We start from the raw sequence: 16,079 nt of genomic DNA on the forward strand, positions 1-16,079 counted from the left end.
AAGTCTTCCTGGAAGGAATCATGAAAAGTTTACCCTTCCAAGAAGAGAAAAAAGCACCTGACATGAGTCTTGCAGGACTTTGTTTTTATGCATTTTTTAAAATGACAGAATAGTTGTACAGCATGTTATGCTTAAGTACAAGCCTACCTGGGAATAAGAAAGTGCTAATTGTTGAAACACAGCATCATCAGGAGATTTACTGTATGTGGCCAACCCTTGTTCATCATCATCGAAAGGGTAGTTAACTACCAAAGAACCTACAAGGGAAAAGAAGAAAATGCATCATGTCATTTGTTTCAAGATAATTCATTAACATAAAGTAAGCTTTTTACAATAATGGCAGAGACAGGAAACCAATACAATTTTCCAGGGCTAATTTCTTCGTTAGAAATGAAAAAGTTGCTAATTTCCTCAACAGAAAATCAAAGTAGATAAATAAAATGTTAAATAGCTATGCATGACACCTAAACATCTTTTTAACTGGAAAGGTCTTAGTAATTTACCTGATCTCATACTTTACATGTCAGAGCTGAAACCAGAAGTATACAGGCTTAATTTAAATAATTTTAATTTTATAATATTAGGATTGGAAAAATTGAGTAAAATTTGATACTTTTTTAGTAAAATACATTTACAAGGCCATAAGATTTTAAAATAAGAAGGGACCATTGACTTCTTTCCTCAGCTGCTGGTAAGGTGCTCGGTTGTTCTGAGGAAGCTAAGGCTGCCTTGGTGTGGGCCCTCACTTTGTCAGCCTGCCCAGTAGCACTTACCCAGACCACGGCCTCCTTCTAGGAGACCACCTGCATCTACTTGGCCTTCGACCCTCTTCCTGCATGACAACAAGATGACAGTCACAGAGGATAAGATCAATACCCTCATTAAAGCAAGCGGTGTAAAGGCTGAACCTTTCTGGCCAGGCTTGTTTGCAAAGGTTCTGGCCAACTTCAACATCAGGAGTCTCATCTGCAATGTAGTGGCTGGTGGACCTGCCCCAGCAGCTAATACTGAACCAGCAGGAGATCCTACCCCCTCTACCACTGCTGCTTCAGTTGAGAAGAAAGTAGAAACTAAGAAAGAAGAATCCGAGGAGGCTAATGATGACATGGCCTTTTGTTCAATAAAAAGCTGAACTCTGGGGGGAAAAAAGGGACTCTTGATGTCCAGTTAATTTTCCCATCTCATTTTGTAGATCTGGAGTCTAAAACAGAGAGGTTACACGGCTTATCTACGGCCAGCACAGCCAACCCTGAGCTACATTCAGATGCTCCTATTAAAAACTAGTCAATTGGAGTTATAGTAGATGATTTTCATGACCTAAGGTAAAGAAAGTGATGCTTTAAGATATGTGTAAAGGCCCTGGCAAGTTGGCTCAGCAATAGAGGGCCAGCCCGATGGGAGGATCTCCTGGGTTTGATTCCTGGTGAGGGCACATAGGAGAAGCAACCATCTGCTTCTCCACCCCTCCCCCTCTCCCTTCTCTCTCCTCTCTCTCTTTCTCTCTCTCTCTCCCTCTGTCTTCCCCTCCCACAGCCATGGCTTGATTGGTTTCGAGCACATCAGGCCCCAGGTGTTGAGGATAGCTCCATGGAGCCTCTGCCTCAGGTGCTAAAAATAGCTCAGTTGTGAGCATGGCCCCAGATAGGCAGAGCATTGGCCCTAGATGGGGGTTGTTGAGTGGATCCTGGTCAAGGCACATACGAGAGTCTGTCTCTCTATCTCCCCTCCTCTCACTTGAAAAAAGAAAAAAAAAAGACATGTATAAAGGATATCAACTCCCTTCCTGCTCCACACAAGGTGTAAAGTCGTTAGGGTACTTACTGCCTGGACAATAGCCCTGAGCTCACTCCACCACCATAGGAGGGAATCTTCTATTTTTCTATTAGTCACATTGTTTTCATTTGTCCATCTGGCCATTTATTCTGCCTATTCTAAGCCATTCATCTTTGTCTTTTTTTACCATGCTACTTCATGAGAATAGAAGTGAAAAAACATATTTGATTTGAACTCAGATGAAGTAATCCTATGATAACAAATATCAGCAAACATTTATATGTTTTTTAAAATGTTCTTTAAGAATTAAGTATAGCATGGCCAGGTAGTGGCACAGTGGACAGAGCATCGGCCTGGGATGCTGAGGACCCAGGTTTGAAACCCCAAGGTCTCCGGTTTGAGTGCGGCCTCATCCGGCTTGAGCATGGATCATGGACATGACCCCATGGTCTCTGGCTTCTGCCCAAAGGTCCCTGGCTTAGCAAAGGGTCACTGGCTAGGCTGCATCTCCCCGGTCAGGGCACATATGAGAAAGCAATCAATGAACAACTAGAACAACTAAGGTGCCGAAACAGAGTTGATGCTTCTCATCTCTCTCTCTTCCTGTCTCTCCCTCTTTCTCGCTAAAAAGAAAAAGAAAAAAAAGAAGTATAAATAGCTATGCTCATTCTATTCCCCCAAATAGTTCTGCAGTCAAAATGCTCTACCACTGAACTATACCCCCTCCTTTCCCCCAAATAGTGGGAACAAGTGTACTTCAACATCTCTTCTTAGACAAATTTATCTTAAGAATTTAATTTCACCCTTGATCTATAACCCATATATAAAAATTCAAACCAAAAATAATGTCAATATCAATTCCTACTCAATATTGTCTTTCAAGGCCCTGGCCGGTTGGCTCAGTGGTAGAGCATCGGCCTGGCGTGCAGAAGTCCCGGGTTCGATTCCTGGCCAGGGCACACAGGAGAAGCACCCATCTGCTTCTCCACCCCTCCCCCTCTCCTTCCTCTCTGTCTCTCTCTTCCCCTCCCGCAGCCAAGGCTCCATTGGAGCAAAGATGGCCCGGGTGCTGGGGATGGCTCCGTGGCCTCTGCCTCAGGCGCTAGAGTGGTTCTGGTCGCGACAGAGCGACGCCCTGGATGGGCAGAGAGCATCGCCCCCTGGTGGGCATGCCGGGTGGATCCCGGTTGGGCGCATGCGGGAGTCTGTCTGACTGCCTCCCCATTTCCAGCTTCAGAAAAATGCAAGGAAAAAAAAATATTGTCTTTCAAATGGCAAGTTTTTGAAGGCTAAAAAAGAGGTCATAAAAGTCTTAAAATAGCCTGACCAGGTGGTGGCGCAGTGGATAGAGCATCAGACTGGGATGTGAAGGACCCACGTTTGAGACCCCGAGGTCACCAGCTTGAGCACGGGCTCATCTGGTTTAAGCAAAGCTCACCAGCTTGGACCCAAGGTCTCTGGCTAGAGCAAGGGGTTACTTGGTCTGCTGTAGCCCCACGGTCATGGCACATATGAGAAAGCAATCAATGAACAACTAAGGTATCGCAATGCGCAGTGAAAAACTAATGATTGATGCTTCTCATCTCTCCTTTCCTGTCTGTCTGTCCCTGTCTATCCCTCTCTCTGACACTCTCTGTCTCAGTAAAAAAAAAAAAAAAGTCTTAAAATACTTCTATAAACAGTTTATTTTTAAAAAAATTAATATTGACACAAAAAGCATGAGCAACCAAAGAAAAAAAAATAAATTTGAACTCATCATAATTAAGAACTTTTGTGTATCAAAGGCCATTATTAAGCAAGTCAAAATGCAGCCTATAGAATAGGGAAAAAAATATGTATATATATATTTTTTAAGTGAGAGTAAGGAAGATAGAAGGATTCCTCCTGCATGAGCTCCAACTGGGATCCACCTGGCAACCCTGTCTGGGGACGATGCTTGAATCAACTGAGCTATCCTCAGCACTATCCTGAGGCTGATGCTCGGACCAACTGAGCTATCCTCACTGCTTGGGGCCAACAGTCAAACCAGTCAAGCCACTGGCTAGGAGAGGGGAAGAGAGAGAAAGAAGGAGGAGAGGGAGGAAAAGAGAAGCAGATGGTTGCTTTTCATGTGTGCCCTGACCAGGGATCGTACCCAGGACCTCTGCATGCCGGGCCAATGCTCTACCCATTGAGCAAACCAGCCAGGGCCAAGAAAATATTTTCACATTAGCAATCTCATAAGGTTATAGAACTCTTTAAGGTACTATTACAACTCAACAAAAAGACAAAAAAAAAAAAAAAAAAAAAAGAAAAGAAACAACTCAAAAAGGCAAAGGATTTAACAGATATGTCTCCAAAGAAGATATACAAATGGCCTGACCAGGCGGTGGCGCAGTGGATGGAGCATCGGACTGGGATGCAGAGGACCCAGGTTCGAGACCCCCAGGTCGCCAGCTTGAGCACAGGCTCATCTGGTTTAAGCAAAAGCTCACCAGCTTGGACCCAAGGTCACTGGCTCGAGCAAGGGGTTACTCAGTCTGCTGAAGGCCTGTGGTCAAGGCACATATGAGAAAGCAATCAATGAACAACTAAGGTGTCACAACGAAAAACTGATGATTGATGCTTCTCATCTCTCTCTGTCCCTGTCTATCCCTCTCTCTGATTCTCTTTCTGTCTCTGTGAAAAAAAAAAAAAAAAGGAAGATATACAAATGATGAACAAGCACATGAAGAGATGCTCAATTTATTTATTTAATAGGGAAATGCAAATAAAAACCTTAATGAGATGCTACTTTTCACCCACTAGAATGGCTATTAAAAAAAAGTACGAATGGCCCTGGCCGGTTGGCTCAGCGGTAGAGCGTCGGCCTGGCGTGCGGGGGACCCAGGTTCGATTCCCAGCCAGGGCACATAGGAGAAGCGCCCATTTGCTTCTCCACCCCCCCCCCTTCCTCTCTGTCTCTCTCTTCCCCTCCCGCAGGCAAGGCTCCATTGGAGCAAAGATGGCCCCCGAGCTGGGGATGGTTCCTTGGACTCTGCCCCAGGTGCTAGAGTGGCTCTGGTCGCGGCAGAGTGGCGCCCCGGAGGGGCAGAGCATCGCCCCCTGGTGGGCAGAGCGTCGCCCCTGGTGGGCATGCCGGGTGGATCCCAGTCGGGCGCATGCGGGAGTCTGTCTGACTGTCTCTCCCCCTTTCCAGCTTCAGAAAAAAAATACAAAAAAAAAAAAAAAAGTACGAAATGTAATAAGCATTGGTGAGGATGTGGAGAAACTGGAACTCTTATACACTGCTAGTTGGAATGTAAAATAGTTCGGTTACTATGGAAAACAGTTTGGCAGTTCCTTAAAAGCTTAACATAAAATTACTCAAAAGAATTGCAAACAGTGATTCAGATAGATATTGTATGCCAATGTTCACAGCAGTATTATTCACAATAGTAATAAAAGTAGAAAACCTAAATATCCATCAACAGAGAAACAGATAAACAAATTGTGGTATACGCATATGACAAAACATTATCCAGCCATGGAAAGGAATGAAGTATGGTGCTACAATATAAATAAACCTTGAAAACATTATGCTAAATGTAAGACAAAAAAGGTCACATATTGTATGATTCCATTTCTGTGAAATATCCAAAACAGGCAAGTCCAAAGAGACAGAACACAGACTGGTGACTGCCAGGACTCAAGGAAAGGGGATGGGGGGGAAGGGGACAACTACTGAATGAGATAAAAACGTTATGGAACTGGATAGTGATGGTAGTTGCACAACATTGCGAATACACTAAAACCATTACTGAACTGTTCACTTTAACATGGTTAATTTTATGTTATATATATAAATTTCACCTCAATAAAAAGATTAGCATCAAAATTTACAAAAAGGAACCTTTTTTCTCTATATTCTTTCAATATTCTTCTAAATTGAAAATTTCTTTGCCAATATTCCAAAACCCATTTAGAGATTTTAAGGTGAGAAAACAAAATATGGAAAGATACATGTCTACGTGATTGAAGATGACTTCTCCATCATGCCAAGGTCTTGATACCACATGTATACATTTGTAAATTATTTTCACTGGACTGAAACTAGTAATTAAGTTTTCAGATTTAGCCAACATGACATTTGATGCATACTAAGAATATTTTTAAAAGCTCAAAGTGAAAAAAATACTTTTTTTTAATCAAACATAGTATAAAATACATAAAATATTTTAAAAAATTATTTTGCCAACCAGGCTGTAATTTCATTAATTCCCATTTGGGTCTTTGAGAAACATCCACGATTACCAACTACAGAAGTATTTTTTTCTATTAATTGCAAGCTTTTAAAGCAATTTTTAGAGCATCTCTATTAACTTCCTAATTCTAAATATCCTAAGTGTATCTGTCATTCTAAAATGGAATGACATTTTAAAATGGCATTAGCTAAATAAATAAATAAATAAATAAAATGGCATTAGCTCAATCTATATGCAATCAAATCTCAGTTGCAATATTACTTCTTTAGATATTCCAACAAATGTTAAGATTACATTCCTTTCCTCTTGCCCCTGGTACTAATACTTTCACTCTATATTTTTAAAAAATAGCTTTATTGAGATATAATTCATATACCATACAACATCCATTTAAATTATAAAAGTCAATGTTATTCAGTATATTTACAGGGTTGTACAATCTTCACTGCCATCTAATTACAGAATATTTCATCACCCCCCAAAAAATCTGAACCCATTAGTGGTCACTCCCCATTTCCTCCTCCTACTACCCACAACTTCCTATCTCTATGGATTTGCCTATTCTGAATATTTCATAAAAATGCAATCATACAATACATGATTTTCTTATGGTTGGTTTCGATCACTTGGTATGTTTTCATGGTTCATTTATGTTGTAGCATTCATCAGTACTTCATTCCTTTTCACATCCAAACAATATTCCATTGTAATGGGTACACCGCATTTTATTTATCCAAACATCAGTTGATGGACATTTGGGTTGTTTATCCTTCTGGATTATTATAAACAATGCTACTATAAATATTCATGTACAAGTTTATGTGAGGAGACCTGTGGTGGCACAGTGGATAAAGCGTCAACCTGGGAACACTGAGGTCGCCGGTTCAGAGCCCTGCACTTGTCTGGTCAAGTTTATATGTAGACACAGGTTTTCAGTTCTCTTGTATATCGACACTGTCATTCTTATCCACACAACTCTAGTTAGACACTGTGATAATTTTTAATCTTGACCTCTCATCCTAGTCAAGTGATCAATTCCTGATGAATTATAAGAAAGTTCATAAGCTCAGCTACTACATGAGAATGAGGTCATGTGCTGCAGTTAAATATATATAGCAAGTAATAAATAAAAAAAATGTCAAAATAGCCTGATCAGGTGGTGGTGCAGTGGATAGAGTGTCAACTGAGGACAGAAGTTTGAAACCCCGAGTTTGCTGGCTTGAGCAAGGGGTCACTGGCTCAGCTGAAGCCCCCCATTCAAGAAACCTATGAGAAAGCAATCAATGAATAACTAAAGTGCCACTACTATAAATTGATGCTTCTCATCTCTTTCTCTTCCTGTCTGTATCTCTCTCTCAAAAAAAAAGTCAAAATTAAACCTACATAAAAGAGCTCATTAAACTTTAAGTAGAAATAGAACTAAACATTTGGATCTGTTACTGTTTAATTTTTATAAATGACAAAAAGCACATTACCAAATTCCTAGTGAGAGGAATAAATACAAAACACTTGTGAGAGATAAATATAAAACACTTGAAGAACTAAGTGAGAGAAAAAGAAAAAAGAGAGGGAGAGGGAGGGAGAAGGCAGGAAAAAGAAGAATTGATGGAGTGGTGGGAGATGAGAATGGGGGACAGGTGGGAAAGAAGGGCAAAACAGCCAGGAAATTGGCTTAAAAAGTAATGAAAAGGAACTTTATTGTTATCTGCCATAAAAGCAATAACAGGATATCCATTTTAAGACAGCCTAAGGTTATAAACAGATAAAATCCTACACAGGATTTTCAAATGCTCTCAACAAGAATAAATTAGTAGAATATCAAGTTGCTTTTACCTCCATGCAGGTTTGCTGACAGTACAAATGGATAGGTCTTCATCCAGCTCATTACAGCGATAGTTTCCGGTTGGGTAGGATCCGCGATCTGAACAAACTGGTCTGGGAAATTTCGGTTCAAGTCAAAGTTGTTGCTGTTGTTTCTGCCAACTATACTTACTGAATCTCCTGTATGATAAAGGGTTCAAATTTAAGCTATGTTTCACTTACATTTTGATCCAACACATATTGCTTTAACTATCTTAACTCAGAGGTAAGTGTGAACACATCAGGCTTCACTATAATCAATCACACTATAATTAAAATTCACACGTGGGACCACTAGTAGTAAGTAGTTTCACCTTTCAATAAGGTCTCAAGGGAGGAATGTGAAAGAAATCTGTAAAGTTACAAAGGATGAGTTCCTTAGGGAAGGAATTTGACTAATACATGTAAGGATTAACCTAGTCACTCATTAGTTGATTCAGTGTTCAGTCAGTGAGAGTAATAAATCATGTGGCTGCATATTCATATCGTGGTATCGATGCTACTCACTGGTATCATCACTTGGAAGGAATTAGAGCTTGGGAAAGATGGATTCTCACTCTCCTAGTGCTCTGCATAAGGTGGCCTGTATAAGCAAGTTGCTCTCCTCCAGGAGAGCTGGGCTAGCCCAGAGCAGGCAGAGGAACAGGAAGTCAGTAACTTAGGTTTAGAACATGCATGGGGACTTAGGTTTAGAACATGCATGGGACTCAAAACAGAGTCACTGGCTTCCAAAGATATTTGGTTTGCGTTTCCACTTATGCGATAAAGTTCCCAATATAATAAATCAGAATTACTGTTAAAATGGATCAATCTGTAAAAACTTATCTATTTTTAGTAAATAAGAGCACTTACCAAAGTAGAGAACTCTATTAAATATAAACGTGATCATATTATTGTTGAATGAACTGATCTTACAAGAATATAAAAGCTAAAACAAATTATAAATTATAAAAATAGGAAGAAATTCAAGGAAACCACCAGTTCAAATTCTCTTCTACCCCCAAATAAGCATACCATATAATAATAAAAAAAGATTAAGCATTAATAAACAGCTATTCTTTACCTTCCTGGGCCTTTTCATACCCATCAGGATTCATGGATGGCATAAGATGAATTCTAGTGTTACGAACCAAATCTGTAACTTCAGGGTCTGTTTCAAAGTTCTTACAAAGGTACTCAATGAGGTTCAATAGAAGTTCTCTTCCAACCACTTCATTTCCATGCATGTTTCCAATGTACTTAAATTCTGGTTCACCTGAAAACAAAATAATTACATAGAAGACTTTTCTCCTCTCTATTTATCATGAACTTTCTCTACTTTTCCCCCAACATATGCAGACATTGAACCAAAAATTTAAGAGAAGATATAGTTTAAAAAAAGCTTGAAAAAGCATCTTATACAGCAGCCTCCTCACTAATATATGAATCTGAGCAGGCTCAAAGCATGTATGTATGCCACATACTATGAAAATAAAAATACTATTAGCAGAAAGAATCTAATCTATGCAGTATGTTACTGTGCCTAATATGAATTATTAAATTTTCTTCTTTTCTGGCAAGATTGGTTACATTTTCTTTGTTCCAGTTGTACACACTATAGGTGACCTTTCAGATGAAACATAGCAATGTTTTAGTACATAGATCTGAGGGGCACTACTGAAATTATGTGCAAGACCACACCAATTACCTGGTTCATGGACACCTGGATTATCAGATATCTCCATTACATAAAGTTCTCTTGACTCGACTGACTTTCCCAATGAATAAAGCCGGGTGATGTTAGAATATTCGTTGGCAAACCTTCTCAAGAAGATTTCCATATCAGGGAAATGGTGGTGGTGAAAGTCCTTTGGCTGAATTGGTTGGTGGGAGGATTGTGTTCCAGGAGAAAGATTAAGTATATCAACTGTGCTAGCAGTTACTACAACCTCAGTTGTGTCAGGGATCACTGAAGTCACAGTTGGCCGAAGGGAAAAATTCATCTTAGTAGCTGGTCCTTCTTTCACTATTATATTATTAACAGTCAGTGGCATATAGCTAAAAAAAAAAAAAGATAAAGTAGATGGCTTGGACTTAAATTAAAACACACAATGCTTTAACATTATAAAAGCACAATACTCAAAGTATTTTTCAGAATTTAGCACTTAGTGGTCTATCAAAACTTAATTTAATAAATATAAATGTGTAAATTCAAGACTTTTAGAATATTATCTCACATATGTAGACTCTCCAATTAAGTCTCTAAAGAACTATTTCTCTTACTATCGTCCCAGGTTCCACAAACTAGAAAGCTTACAAAAAAATTACATTCAAAAGAGAGTATGATGAAAGATGAAGGTCATTAATCCATTGTAACCATTACTATAATACTCAAGGGATAAATAATCCAATTCTTTGCAGTGCCTTATCAAACTGACATTCCAACTGTTCCAAATAAGAAAGTTAAAAATTACATGAAAGATTATCAATTAAATCCTTGGCAAAATGGTCTTACAGAAAGGTTTCCAGGGGAGGTGAGAAACCACTCATTTCATATATTGGAAAGCTAATAATAAAGGCAGCTCTTCAAAATGTCTTTTACAGAGCCCGAGTTTCTTGTATTCTGGTATTCAATGAGCCTTGAAGCAATGCTTTACACAGCTGACCATCTTTTCAAGCTTTTAGAACTGTCCTTTCTCTCGGTTTTACAATTATGCTTCCTATTCAGTTGTACTATTAGACTATGTGACAAAAGACTGCACAATAGTATTTTTTCATTATAAAAGGGGGGAAATCAGAGAACAAGTTAAAATAAAAGCCAGATATAATAAATAACATTTCCTACATTATATTTCTTCTTAGATGTAAACAAAGGTTTGGTATTTTAAAGAGTCTAATTGAAATTCTTACCCAGTTAAAACTGCTGTAATGTTATAAGTTCCAGGAACAAGTAATCTGTGGAAATCACCGAATCTGCCTGTCGTGATATTATGATTAATACCAGCCACTGAGATGGTTGCATTCTCTAAGCCAGATCCTGTAACTGAATCTTTAACAAATCCTGTAACTCCAATGTGGACCTAAAAAAGCAAGAATCAAAGCAGATTGCTCAGAGATGATCAATTTGGAAGGTAAGAGAACATAATTTCTCTGTGCTGATATAGAATTCCTAAAAAAAATAAATAAGGTGACTCCTTTACTCCCTGAAATAATTTTCAATCCCTCCAAGTTAAAAAAACTATAGACAAAAACATTAAATCCGCCTGACCTGTGGTGGCGCAACCTGGAAATGCTGAGGTCGCTGGTTCAAAACCCTGGGCTTGCCTGGTCAAGGCACATATGGGAATTGATGCTTCCAGCTCCTCCCCCTCTTCTCTCTCTCTGTCTCTCCTCTCTCTCTCCCTCTCTGTCTCTCCCTCTCCTCTCTAAAATGAATAAATTTTAAAAAATTAAAAAAAAAACCCCGTTAAATCCTTAAACTTAAATCATGTGTCTGAAATCTACACTGGTAATATGCTTTTGAAATTTCCTCTCCTCAAAGCCAGACTTCCAATTTTCTCAACAAGGCATAAGTAATAATTTCTGGTATATCCAATAGGGTATTAACCTGTCTGCTGTTTAAATTAAACTTATGATCCTGGTGCATTTAGTGGTAAAGGCTGTCTAGCAAATATGGTCACATGACATTGTCAGAGTCTGGTAGTACAAATTTGGCCAATTATTTCAGTTTGCAAATGTATATTCTAAGACAGTCAAAGAAGCCTTCAGTAGGAAAAGAGTTGGGGAGAAGCAAGGAGGCACAACTAGAATATGTTCTAATAGATTCTAACATAATAGTTTCTAAAGAGAATCTACAATTTTAAATAATAAAAACAAATAAAGGGTATCCAGTATACATTGTTATTCATGTACAACCGAATTTTCCCCTTATTTCCATACCCCAACCTTCCAAACATTCCAGTCAACTACTTTTACCTTTTCAATCAATGTGATCAGAGACTCACGATTGTTCTCCCATTCTTGTTGAAGCTGAGAAGCAGGTGGGTACTTGCAACAAGACAGTTCTAATGTGATCTCAAAACAGTTGGCCCACACATAATTATAATCTTGCATACCACCTGTAACATGAAGGAAAAAATAAGTTTACTATCAGGAATCTACTCACAAAAAGACCAAAGAAACTAAATCTGCCATCTTTGCATGTATACATTTTCTTTTAATTAAGTTGTTTGAAATTGGAGAAGGTTCTTGAATTATAGAGGAGACTAAGAAAGAAGGTTAAAGGCAACTATGTTGAAAATGAATATACATAAAGGAAATATATCTGATAGGATAAACAGTTATAAATAGCATAAACACATTAGTTGTAACAGCAATAATGATAACAACTCTGCATACCAAACATGTTTTACAAGCTTTATGTGTATTAACACTTAATCTTTACAACTCTAAGAAGTAGGTATTATATTTCACCCATTTTACAGATATTAGGTACAGACAGGTTAAGATTTTTGACAGGAAGAACATGAATAGTAAATGTGATCCTAAAGTTTGTCATGCCAAAGCATTATTAACTGCTTACTATTCTAAGTGTCCTTCCCTTTATCAAGAAGTTGGAAAGAGAGAGTGAAAAAAAAAAAAAAAGGCTGTATAACTACACAAATAAGGGGAAAAACAAAAGACACAACAAATCCTTTCAAAATGTGTTTAAGGGAAGAAGGAAGCAAGGAGAATAAACATCCACAGTCAACCACCTTCACTATCTTACACCTTTATAAGCCTACACATTACTTTTGTAGAAAGTCTATTACCTTACCATTTCTGTCACTTGATTTTTTTAAAAGTAGACTTTATTTTAGGGTAATTTCAGGCTCACAGAAAAACTGAGGCAGAAGGTACAGAGATTTCCCATGTACCACCTGCTCCCACACATGCATAGTCTCCACCATCCCTCACCAAAATGGACACTTGTTACAACTGATGAACCTACCTCGGTACATCATTTCCACCCACAGTCCACTACTTTTATTAATTAGGGTTCATTCTTGTTGCTGTACATTCTATGGGTTTGAACAAATGGATAATGTCAATCCAAACCACTGGAGATGTCCACCTGCTCAAAGAACTTTTCCTTGTGCTCAGGAAAGAGGGAGCACAGGCATCCTCGTGCTGATCCAGGACTGCCAGGCTGTTTCCTCAGCCAAGGTGCCAGCAAAGTATCTCCCAGCAGGATTCACCTTCCAGTATTCTTAAATAGATTGCTTTTCTTGTCATCATCTACTGTGACCAGGACAATGCTGGCTGATCTTCCCAGTTCAAAGCACAGAACTTTATTCCAATTGTGGTGACACAGCCTTCCAGGCGGAGGGCCACAGAGATGAGAGGGGCAACCCATGGTAAACTGCCGACCTTGCTTGCTGAGCAAATCCCACTGGCAAACCACTTTTGCAGGAATATCCATGAAGAGTCAGACTTCTCCTCCCACACTGGAGACTCACCACACCAGCAGTTCTCAAGCAGGCTACACACTCAATCTTACTGGAAGAGGTTGTCATGTGGGAAGATCCCGGCACTGATGACCCTCAGAGCCAGCTGCTCAGAGCCATCTTTTCATGTTTATTTGACATCTATAAATCTTCTGTGGTGAGGTGTCTGTTAACATCTTTGGCCCATTTTTTGTATAGTTTGGATAACAGTCCTGCAGGAGATATGATATCCTTTTGGCAGTTGAATAATAGTCCATTTTATGTATATACTGCAGTCCTTTTTCATTTACGCGTCAGTGGATATTTAGGTTGCTTCTTCTCTATTGTGAATAATTGTACGGTGAACATGGGTGCAAACAGCTTTTCAAGATGCATTTTTAATTCTTCTACTTATCTATATATCAATATATCCAGATGGGATTGCTGAATAATACGATAATTCTATTTTTAACTTTGTGAGCCAGCTCTATTCTGTTTTCCATAGAGGCTGTACTATATTATATTCCCATCCAGCCATGTACAGTTCCAAATTCTCCATATCCTCAAACACTTGCTATTTTTTTTCAATTGGGGCCATCTTAAGAGGTCTAAGATGATAATATCATTGTGGTTTTGATTTGCATTTCCCTGATGATTAATTATACAGAGCTTTTCATATGCTTGCTGGCCATTTGTATATTATATTTCACCCATTTTACAGATATGAGGTACAGACAGGTTAAGATTTTTGACAGAAAGAACATGAATAGTAAATGTGATCCTAAAGTTGTCAAGTATATATCTGTTCAAGTCCTTAGCTCAAGTATTAATCAGATTACTTGTTTTTTGTTGTTGAGTTGTAGTACTTTATATATTCTGAATATTAACCCCTTATCAGGCATATAATTTGCAAGTATTTCCCATAGTCCACCTTTTCACTTTGTTATTTCCCTTGCTGTACAGAACACTGAAGGTTCTGAGCAGAGGTGTGATACGATCTGAACTGCCTTTTTAAGATCATTCTGACTGCTGGGTGGAAAATGACTGGAAGGGGTGTGTGCAAAAAGGGAAGCAGGGGGTTACATTAGAATGGTGGCTTGGACTAGGTTGGTGGTAGTGGAGATGAACTGAACAGACTTGGACATTCAAAGGATGTGTTTATAAGGAATCAAGGATAACTTCTAGATTTTTGGCTTGAGAAGCTAGGGAGATAGTAGTACCATTTCCTGAGAAGATGAAAGAGAACAAAGAAAATGGATATAACATGCCTAAGGCCCTGCCTTTGTTCTCTTACTTTACCTCTTCCCCTGGAGCCTCATGTATCACCATGTTATTAAATACTATCTACAGGCTGACAACTCTCAAATTTCTATCTCCAATCTAGACCTCTTTCCCAGACTCCAGTCTTATACATCCAATCGCCTCTTCAGTATCTCTACTTGGATATTGTAAACTTAACACATCCTCATCTTCCCCAAACCTGTTCCACCCACAGTCCCTTCCATTGTGGTTAATGGTACTACCATCCTTCTAGCTGTCCAGGTGAATACATCCAGAATCTAAAGATCTCTATTTCTCTAGACTTCCACTGCTGCTGCCCCGGGAGAAGCCACCATCCTTTCTCCAGCTGGATGTCTGCAGTCACTAACAGATCTTCCTGTTTCTGCCCTGCCCTTCTAAATATATTCTTTTCTCAACAGAGATACCAGAGTAATTCCATTGGAATAGAAGTTAGATGTTATTCCTCTGTACAATAATTCCCTATTTCACTCAGACTAAAAGCCAAAGTCTTTACAGTGGCCTAAAGCCCAACATGATTTATCCTCCACCCATTCCTCTTCCCTCTTTACCCTCCTTTCATACTTTCCCCATTACTGGCTTGGCACCAGCCACACTGGCCTCCTTGCTGTTCAATGGATAGATCAGGTACCTCTCAACTTTGGGTCTTTACTCTAGCTGTTTCCTTTGTTTGGAATGATTTTCTCCTAGATATCCGTAATTGACCCCTCAATCTCCTGCAATTTGCCCCAATTTCAACTTGACAATAAACCTTACTCTTACCACCTCATTTAAAGTTGCTACTTCTTCCCATGACTATCCCAAGCCCATCCCACTAGCACTAGTAATTCGTCTTACCCTTTTCCACTTTTGTATTTTTTTCTACAGTACTTAATAATTTACCTACTGTATTTATTATTTACTACCTATTTTTCCCTGCCAGATTTTAAGCAAAAGTGGAAATATTTGTTATGCTGACTGATGGATATCCCAAACACTAGAATAGTACCTGGAACATAGTAGTCCTTCATAAATATTTTTTGAAAGAATGAAAGTAAGTAATGGGAAAAACAAGTAGGGGGGCAGTGAGAAATTTACACTCCTGTTTCAAATGTATTAAATTTGAGATGCCCATTAAGCATCTATGTGGAGATGTCAAATAAGCTTTTCCTTCCCCGAATATATGCAGGTTTATAACCACAACAAGCCCAGTAACTTGGTCTTAACTTTTTTTTTCTTAGAAAGCAAGATATCCATCTTTTGACTTTCTCTTAACTTCTAGCATCTCGCACTCATTTTGGGTCTGGCAGGAAACTGGTGAGATGCTGAGCTTTCTATCCATACCTAGGCATAGTCATTAAGTGATGCTAGTCACTTTAATTATAGCTGACCTATAATCATCTTTGCTAACTCTTACTTGTATGTACACATATGGACATATACATGCTACTAATTATACATGATAATTATTCATATTTTCCCATTTTTATTATATTAGTCG

At 38.8% G+C, this 16,079-nt stretch overlaps 1 protein-coding gene and 1 pseudogene across 1 annotated transcript in view; both read right to left on the bottom strand.

Annotated features, from left to right (window-relative positions):
• CPD (carboxypeptidase D) overlaps nt 1-16,079 on the bottom strand; it is an 82,906-nt gene that overhangs the window by 31,150 nt on the left and 35,677 nt on the right. Inside the window, exons 3-8 of the mRNA XM_066363590.1 lie at nt 11,811-11,953; nt 10,746-10,915; nt 9,544-9,893; nt 8,920-9,111; nt 7,830-7,997; nt 148-257 (exon numbers count right to left, since the gene is read on the bottom strand). Coding sequence (XP_066219687.1) covers nt 148-257; nt 7,830-7,997; nt 8,920-9,111; nt 9,544-9,893; nt 10,746-10,915; nt 11,811-11,953 — 1,133 coding nt within the window. The remainder of the gene's footprint in view (nt 1-147; nt 258-7,829; nt 7,998-8,919; nt 9,112-9,543; nt 9,894-10,745; nt 10,916-11,810; nt 11,954-16,079) is intronic.
• LOC136391781 (regucalcin-like) lies at nt 12,922-13,390 on the bottom strand (annotated as a pseudogene).

The sequence above is a fragment of the Saccopteryx leptura genome, chromosome 2, assembly GCF_036850995.1.
Source record: "Saccopteryx leptura isolate mSacLep1 chromosome 2, mSacLep1_pri_phased_curated, whole genome shotgun sequence".
Classification (NCBI taxonomy): domain Eukaryota; kingdom Metazoa; phylum Chordata; class Mammalia; order Chiroptera; family Emballonuridae; genus Saccopteryx; species Saccopteryx leptura.